Source organism: Panthera uncia, chromosome D1 (genome assembly GCF_023721935.1).
Source record: "Panthera uncia isolate 11264 chromosome D1, Puncia_PCG_1.0, whole genome shotgun sequence".
Lineage (NCBI taxonomy): Eukaryota > Metazoa > Chordata > Mammalia > Carnivora > Felidae > Panthera > Panthera uncia.
This window is the reverse complement of record NC_064808.1, coordinates 9,860,663-9,869,893: the sequence shown is the minus strand read 5'-3', so window position 1 is coordinate 9,869,893 and position 9,231 is coordinate 9,860,663. Positions and strand designations below refer to the sequence as shown.

Genomic DNA, 9,231 nt, shown 5'->3' with positions numbered 1-9,231 from the left:
GAACCCAAGGATAGGTTGGGGACCCTCCCCAAGCAGAGAAACCCACCTTATGATTGATGAGAGGATTGGAACTTTCAGTCCACCCCCCTGGCCTCTGGAAAGAAGAGAGGGAAGAGAGGGGGTAAAAATTGAGTTTTATCACCAATGGGCAGTGATTTAATCAATCATGGGTATGTAACAAAGCCTCCATAAAACTCCAGAACAGGATTGGGATAGCTTCTTGGTAAAAACAAAGAGATTCGGGAAGAGTGGTCCTCCACAGCCTTTCCCATTCCTTGCCCTCTGTATCTCTTCCCTATGGATTTTCTAGAGTTATATCCTTTTATAATAAACTGGTAATAGTAAGTGAAACATTTCTCTGAGTTCTGTGAGCCACTCTAGCAAATTAGTTGAACTAAGGAGGGCTTGGGAACCTCTACCTATAGCCAGTGGGCCAGAAGCTCAGGTGACAATCTGGGCCTGCTACTGGCATCTGAAGTGGGAAGAGGGTGGTAGGGTCACAGTCTAATAGGACTGAGCCCTTAACCTGTAGTGTTAGATGCTATCTCCAGATAGAATTGAGTTAATTGTTTGGTGGTATTGATAAAATACACATCACATAAATCAAATAAAGATTTTATTTTGAAGCCAATTACTTACAGAGCTCCTGAGGTTTAATTGTAGGGGGCTTGTCTACATGTAGTGATGAGTAAAATCCTGTGAGGGAACACTATTGTCTACTATGAAAGAGTCGGAACACCACCGTAAGTCAGTTAACTCCTGTTGGCGATTAAGGGGGACAGGAAAGAGTTGTCTCCTTTACTTCGGCATGATCACTAAATCACACAATCCTATCTAGGTTTTTGCTAAATGTCTGACTATTTGGCGGTTTAGTCGATGGTAACTTACACATCTGTGCTTTTACCTAATGCCAAACCAAGACCCCCCCTATTGAGCACATATATTCAGCAACAAGAAAACAAACATATACATTTCCAGTGCTCATTACCTAAACGCTACATTTCAGGGAACTCAAACTTTGCTTTCTTGAGTTTCTCTGGCTGGTCTTCATACAGTATCATAAAGCCAAATTTCTGATGACTATTTCCCCTAAGAAGTTACTAGTTCTTCGTATCCAGGGTCACCAAATGCCTTTGAGGGTGTGCTGGATTTATTCTTGCAACTCTGAGGCAGGAAAAGCACACGCTAAAAGAAACAAAATATGTTAGTTCTTCAGACTTCACTAAGGTTCAGCTAAATATATACATCTCTTGATGTCATTTCCTCCAATCTGTGTGTGTGTGTGTGTGTGTGTGTGCATGTGTGTTATACAAGATGAGTGTAGCATGTCATTAAGCTCTTTAAATAAGTGCTGCTCATCAGCTCAGTATTCATCCTGCTTTCTGTAATAAAATTTTGGATAAATCAAGGCTTTTTAATTTGGTTAAATGAAGCTGTGAGTCTATGGTGGTGGGAGGGTGCTGTCCCATGGAATTTGAAACAACAAGTTTTTAAAAGTATCTTTTAGGTGAAAAAAGAATTTGAAGATCACAGGAAGGTGAAGCCAGAGCAAAGGACATTTGCCAAATGCAGTCATGTGCAAATATCCTTCACTGAGTCAAGACTGTTAAGGAGACTGGGGCTGTCTAGGGAAGACACAAGCCAAGTTCTAGGGACCCAAGCACAGCACGGACTCACACACAATGCCAGGCAGGCCACTTAACTTCCAGGTTTCTGCATTTACAAGACAGGAGACCGAACCGGTCCATTTTTCAGGTTCAACCATTCCATTTGGTTGACCCTCGGCCAGTCAGCTCCCCAGTCGTTATCTGCTTTCCTCATCTGTCTTCCATCCCCATCAAACCAGCTCCGATGTGTATCTCATGACCGACAACTGCCAGCCCGTCAGTCACCCTAGCTGACATCACTCAACACAACCCTGAACCTGAAATACACCTGGCAGGACTCGGGAAGGCCGGCCAGCACACTCACCCCGGGGAAGTCAGAGTGAGCCTCTTTCCACCAAATCACGGCAGAGAGCGCAGCCAGGCAGAACTCCAGCGCCGTGTAAATCAGCATCACAGACAGAGTTCCCTGCAGCGGAGGAAATACAAGATTGGCGGTGCTTGAGTCAACTGAAGCCCTCGTCCCTTGTTGGGCGGCGACTGTGGGGATGAAGGCCTCAACCATCACAGAGTGAAGAGCACACTGCTCCTGTCCAGCCTAGCAACTGGCTTAGTTTAACCCCTTTGCTTAGTTAGACCCTTGAGAGGGAGGATGAACTGTAATTACATCAGCTACACATAATCCACTTTGTGCACCGTATGTCTCGCTCGGAGACATAGCTGTATCTGATTACATGGTTGACGCAGCTAGTGGTATAATAACTCCCAGGGCTGGGAAAGGCCAGCTCCCATTCTTGCCTCAGCCTCACCTCTACCGCTTAAGCAGCTGAGTGAGCCCGAAGTCTCTACTTCTCTAGCTTGTTTCCTCATTTATCAAATGTGCGCCATGATACTTCCTTCTCAGGGGGATCTGAGAACCAATGAAGTTTTGACCTCATTGGTGTAAGTCCTTTGTGAAAGTCAATATTAACACCCCCTCTGGATGGGCTTTCTTAGCCTTTCTTGATGTCTGTGAGAGTTAGAAAGAACAATCAAGGCAATAAACACAGCATAAACAAAGCCGCCACCCTCACTGACAAAGCCAACCAACTCAAAAAAGATGCTCCACCAAGAGACTAGGTTCTACCATTTCTGTCCTGAGGCAGCCTTCATGCAGACCCGGCGAGATGATAGGACAGGAGAGCAAATGTGACTGCACGGACTTCTCGTCTATTTACACACAGTGGAAGAGGAAACGCAACTCGTGGACGTTAACGAGAAATTGTCCTAGCAAGCAAGCTCACTATAGTCCCTTTATTTATAAAGCAAAATTATCCCTCACCAATTCATACTTTATTCATTATACAAATCCCTCCTCAACTTCTCTCCAGGATGATTCTCACCATGAGCTGGCTCCACCAAGTGTGGGTTTATGTCAATTACTGCCAACCTCATTTGCAGGTACCTTTTCCCCATGATCATATCACGAACCTGGAGAGAAGCAAGTTCCTTGGGCCAGCTCCATAAGGAGTGGTGTGCAAGCATGTGCTTGACCAGCTCTGGCCAGCCTCCAGCTGTGTCCTTGACATCACCCACTTTTGTGACTGCAGGACAACAGATATTCTGGAGCCCCTTTATTCGCATCTTTCTCAGGGTTTTCTGACCACACACATACCCTTCAATGCTCCAACCTAAGACATTATTTCTATTAGCTAAACTTCATTGCTTTCTTTTCCCTAACAGTGGCAATTTGTTATCAGTTGCCATTCTCCATCCTCCTATATATATTTCTCAATTTAATAAATTCCACCTCTGTAAGTTATAACAAAGAGCAATGATGCTGCTTTCTCACTCGATCAATACTGTTCATCACTGCGGTCACCGGAAGGAGAAGCCCTCACCTCCAGGGTCACACTTCCTACCCTCTACTTCTCAGTGCTTGGCCTGACGTCTGCTCAGGCCAAGTTAACACCCTAGTACACATACTTTCCATGCTTCCTGATCACTTACATCTTCCTGCTGTCTTTGCCTTTCTAAATTTACCTTTCCACGTGCCAAGATTTTTGGTTTGGCAAACTCCTATTTTATGACTCTAACAACAGAATTACTTTGATTATTAAGAAACTCTATCAAGGTAAGTTTTAGCTTTTCCTTATCACCTTTATTTGTCATTGCCTGTTCTACTCCATTTCACTGCCCCAGAGCCTACCCTGTCATCTCAGTTGGGCAGTGCCCCCCTCTTTGGGAAGACGGAGCCTTGGCCTTCCCCCAGATGCCCAACCCGGAAAGAGTTAGACAGATTTTCAAAAGAAGGGGTAACGACAAGTCAAGGCTTTCAGAAACCTCATATGACTGGAACAACGCATCTAAAAAATACTTACAGTCAGAGTGGTTTTGGCCGTGATGCATTCTTTGTCCATATATGGGTTAATATAATAGTTAAATGTAGTCCATTCAGGTTTTCTTTGCTCTTTGTTGAAGGTACACTTCCGAAAGGCAGGATCCACAGCATCCAACGTGACAGAGAGGAGAATGAAACCCACCAGAGCACATAGAGAGCTCAGAATGTTTGCAACCACACTGCTCTGAACCTGACAGACAAATGCTGAGTTAAGAATCACTTCTGATGAGCAACCAATGTTCTATCATCCCTCTCTGCCAATGCATTGCAGAACCTTACTTTCTAATCTGTGTCCTTCAGGAAGTCTAGCATGGGTAGACTTAAACCTGTATGTCTCCCCAGCACTTAGCAACATCTCTGAACCTAGAAGGTACATCTTGGCTAGGTGAATGAATAAATGAAATGTTTCTCCCCACGTAGGACTTCAGTAGGTGACAGAGAATATTCCTCTCCTGAATTCTTTACCCAGGACTGATGGCGGGGCTTCCTGAGGCCGTGTCTACAGAATCCCCTAAAAGGTATGACCAAAGGCAGATGTGATTTCTTTCTCCCCCAACTCATCCAGAAACCCCTGGTGGAAGCATCAGCCACACAGAGGAGGCAGACAAAGCAAGGTGCTCCTCCTTGCACCCCACCTTCTTCAACGCCCACCCACCCAGATAGGAATATGGGGACATAGTGCAGTCAGGCTTAGGTGAGCCCTGGAGTGGACAGACCCAGGGCTCTGTATGAATGAGTGGTCACACCAGAGCTCTGTATGAAGGAGTATATAGAGAGAGTTCTAGTCTTAGGCCCGAGGATGGTGTAGCACGTGAGTGGCAGGGTGAGGCAGAAGGTCAGACTGGATGTTAGGAAGCTGACATCATGGTAGTAGCTTTGCCTACGACCCTCTCAGTTTTCCTGAGTGCTCCGTTCCCCAGTTCCATTTTCCACTCTGGGTCTCGTTTCCACATGTACGAAGTGAGTGAGGGCAACAAATACACTGAGCTCAGAGATGTGGTCTCTTCTACCCCAACTCACAGGAAAGGGGACTTGAGCGAGGATGATCCTGAAAGCTATATTTATAGGTGAGTGTGGTCCAGGGAACTCCCAGTAGCCACAAATTAGAATATCACATAATCCTGTCTAGGTTCCTCTTCCTTTAGGGGCTCAGCAGTTGGAGATTGGGGCACAGTAGAGAATAGGCAGGACATTTTTCTCCTCCTAACCCCCATTCCCTAAAATAATGACTAAGGTGCACGCTCCTGGGCCTCCTGATAACCTGATTTCCAGAGTATAGGTTTCTTAGAATAATTTAGGTTTGTTCTGGGACAGCACTCTCCCTCCACCTCAGAAAGGGCTGGTATAATGTGTGAACACAGTAGAATTCACTACAAGATTCATGACTCTGGTGAGCCTGAGTGCACCCAAAGCCCACACCCCCATGGCCTTGAGTTTGCTGCTCTGTTCACTCTGGTGTTGCTCTTCTCTGGGGTAAGGGTCCCATAAGCTTCCCCGATAATCTAGAAACATTAGTCTTTAAAAAAAAATATTTATTTATTTTGAGAGAGAGGGAGAGTGAGCAAGCATGTGCATGTGTGGGAGGGGCAGAAGGAAATGAGAGAGAGAATCCCAAGCAGCCTCTGCACTGTCAGCACAGAGCCCAGTGCGGGGCTTGATCCCACGAACCATGAGATCATGACCTGAGGCGAGGTCAAGAGTTGGATGCTTAACCGACTCAGCCCCCCGGGCGCCCCTAGAAACATTATCCAATACGGTTGTCACTAGCCGCATGGACTACTTATATTTAAAGTAAACTGTAATAAAATTTGAAGTTCAGTTTGTCTATTTCACTGGCCACATTTCCTGTTCTCAGTTGCAACATGTGACTGGCAGTGTGATTGCTTCATCTCTGCTATTCCAGTAAGTTCTATAGGACAGCACTGATCTAGCAGCTTGGGGGCTAGGTAAGGGTTCCGAGTAATCAACCTCTAAAGTCTGATGAGAGAGAGAGTGAGAGAGAGAGAGAGAAAGAGAGGGGAGGGGGGGGATTGGCATTGTCCTGAGCACTCACTCTAATTTCCTGATGACTTCAGGAGATTTTTTTTTAAGCAGAGCTTCCAAATGGAGTTTCTCTGTTCTATGGCATTCTCACATGTGACCCCCAACATCAAACTACTTGAGGGACGTAGGATTGAGTGAAGATTTAGTGAAACTTTACAGATTAGAAACCTCCCTACAATCATCTTTCCTCTTCCTGCCACTCCCAATCCTGGCTTTCCTGGAAGAGTTAAACGCAGGAAAATTTGTTGTTTTTTTTTTTTTATCCAATACCAATAATTAATGACACCTTTTAGGACTCGAGAGTTTATACTCAGATCCACCAAAAGTATTGAGTTTTAGATCAGATAGATAAAAGAATGAGAGAGAATTCCCCACATAACAATTTTGACTGGCTTTTCTCAAGGGTTTGGACAGAATCCACAACACATAGACCTCTTTGTAACACTGTCACCGTCTTCGTCACTGAAGACTTAAATTTAAAGTCCAGTCACCATCAAAAGGGCATTATAAGGAGGCAGACTTTTTCTAGAATAGATTCCTGGGCACTGATCTAGAGTATAAGACAGTACCCTGAATGAAGTCTGTGACTGAGCGTGCAGTGACCGGAGGAGGGTGCACTGGACAGGAATATGGATAATCCAGACTCAGTTCCTGACTCTGATAAATATCTGCTCTGAACCTGCAAGGTGGAGACATTGACCTTGGAGAGTTCTCCCTAAATTTCATTTCGATCCATGAGTAGTGGGTCGGAGTTCTTATACTCACCAAAGGCTTAGTTGACTTTTTCTCCATGATGACTGACAGAGTTCCAGAAATGACAAACTACTCAGAAAGGAGAGACAACGGTGGGGTCAGTTTCTACATATACACGAAGCCGCAGTGTTAGCCACAAGGTGATGAGATGAAAAGTAAGGTGATCTTCAGAAGAAATGATTATTTGAGCCAACCAAGACATAGATGTAGAATCAGGTGACTCCTGCTATCCCACCCGACTCAACTCTTCCCTGGGCTATACACGCAGGGAAACATGTTCTACCATTGACCCCTTGCTCCCGGCAGACAGTGAGCTGACAGGTGCACAGCCTGCCCTCCTGGCATCTTCTTCCCACTTCCACCCCGCTTGTCCTCCTAAGGATCTCTACTCACACACAAGCCTCCCATGAATGGGTAAGCAGCCTTCAAAAGGGTGGAAAACACCGGGGTAAAGGATGGAGAGGACGGAACAGATACCAAAATGATCCCCAAACTCAACACCAACACCCCGCACAGGATCTGAATAGCCTGTTGGAAGAAGAAGAAGGGAGACAGAGGATTAAAGTCAGCATCTGGAGAGGCAAAGCCTCTTTATCTCTCCCAGGGTCCTCGCACATCATCAGGATCCCAGCAAGGATACAGACACTGTAAAAGGTCTGGGGTGGGGGCTCCGCGAAGATGTTGGAGGAGATGTTGCTGTGTCACAGAAAACTATAGTCTCGGGCCATCTGGCAGGTGCTCAGCAAGCCTTCGAGCATCTCTGCCTCTCTGGCTCATGGCCCTTGCTCCCGGCTCAGTGTTGGACTGTTTTCCCTGGCTCTCTCATTCTGTTACTACCAACTCTCCTGTCTCTTATGGAAACAGGGGCGATCTGAGAGCCCTCACACCGCCTTGGCACTGGTGATGTGGAAGTCCCTCCCCTCATCTCCCATACCCTGCTGGACACAACAGAGAACCTGAACCTCCGGTCGGCTCCTTGACCCCTCCAGTCCACGTCCCTACAGCTGTGGATCTTGGCTTCCAAGTGGCCAAGGTTGCCTCCTTGACACCCGCCGCAGATATTTCCAGCCCTGTGAATATTTGCCAAGCAGTTTTCCAAACATTATGTCCCACGAACCTCGTAGTACCCCACAGGATCATGTATTTGAGGCAAGGCAATGGGTCCCCCCAGGTTCTGCAGCCTTAGATCATATAACTGTAGAGATAATTCCAGTCCTACATATATCCCTCCCAGCTCTCCTCCCTTCAGTCCGCAGAGCTCTAGCAAATCATGCATGAGAGGAAAGAAGCTAACAAAAGACACATATCATCCTTGTTCTCAGAAGGGAAGGATAAAAGAGGGGAGAGAAGTTTATTTTTCTCATGATTTGTGGTGAGGGAAAAATTCCCTTCAAAAACATCAGTCAGGTTGCCTAAGCATGCAATTGGTGAACACACAGAAAAAAACATACATAAAATATGGAATTACTTATCACCATTACTCTGGTAAAACATGTAGACATATGGCTTTTTGTACTCTGATTACACTTCAAGAGAGTGATTTTGGGGGCTCCCGGGTGACTCAGTCAGTTGAGCGTCTGACTTCGGCTCAGGCCACAATCTTGTGGTTCATGAGTTCGAGCCCTGCATCAGGCTCAGTGCTGACAGCTCAGGGCCTGGAGCCTGCTTCAGATTTTGTGTCTCACTCTCTCTCTGCCCCTACCCTGCCCATACTCTCTCTCTCTCTCTCTACTAAAAATAAATGAAACATTAAAAACAATAAAAAAGAAAGTGATTTTTTATAAAAAGAGGAGTGCGCTATTGCAAAACTATGGAAACATCAACAAAGACTCAATTGCTAGTATTCAGAAGAGGGGAAAAACATTTTTAATATCATCTTAGGTCTGGGGAAGGTTTGGATGGCTCTACAAGTGGCTTCCATTGGACTACTCACGAACCCAGAGTCCCTCTGGCAGAACTTAAGAGCCACCATGACATAGTCTAAAGACTACGGTTTCTTTCCTGTACCCCGCCCCCCTCCCCATCCCATTCCAGCACGTTCTGAATTGGCCTTACCCCAAGAACTTTGACCTCTGCCTTTAGTTGTTTCTTGAGGTTGTATTGCCTCTGGTTGGTGGGTTTAGGTTCCCCTGTTTGGGGGAAGCTGATGCCATTTGGTGTCAGAACTGCAATGGCCTCATTGGTCATGGACCGTGATAGCATGATTGTGCCACGAACCCTGGAAGAGAAAATAAACACATTCAGTTCTTAAAAAGTATAGAGCTCTCAGGCCTCCCAAAATTGGAAGCCAGTATTTTCCCATTAGTCTGGACTTGACCTATTCTTTTAGGGAAGGAAATTTATACAGCATGCAGCAGTGAAAACCACAAATACTTGGCATCATGAATATTTGTTTCCCAACGGTGTTTGGCACACCAATCTCGAGAGGCAGATGGTCACATAAAACTTGCA

At 45.8% G+C, this 9,231-nt stretch overlaps 1 protein-coding gene across 1 annotated transcript; it reads right to left on the bottom strand.

The window, feature by feature from the left end:
* Positions 1-653: 653 nt before the first annotated feature.
* Positions 654-8,991, bottom strand: LOC125933065 (membrane-spanning 4-domains subfamily A member 6D-like). The gene is made up of 8 exons (XM_049645929.1): positions 8,836-8,991; positions 7,174-7,308; positions 6,793-6,849; positions 6,408-6,496; position 6,038; positions 3,965-4,174; positions 1,972-2,073; positions 654-1,185 (listed from the first exon to the last, which is right to left on the bottom strand). Exons 1-8 carry the CDS (start codon positions 8,980-8,982, stop codon positions 1,090-1,092), a joined length of 837 nt encoding a protein of 278 aa, XP_049501886.1. The 5' UTR covers positions 8,983-8,991; the 3' UTR covers positions 654-1,089.
* Between the last annotated feature and the right edge of the window lie 240 nt (positions 8,992-9,231).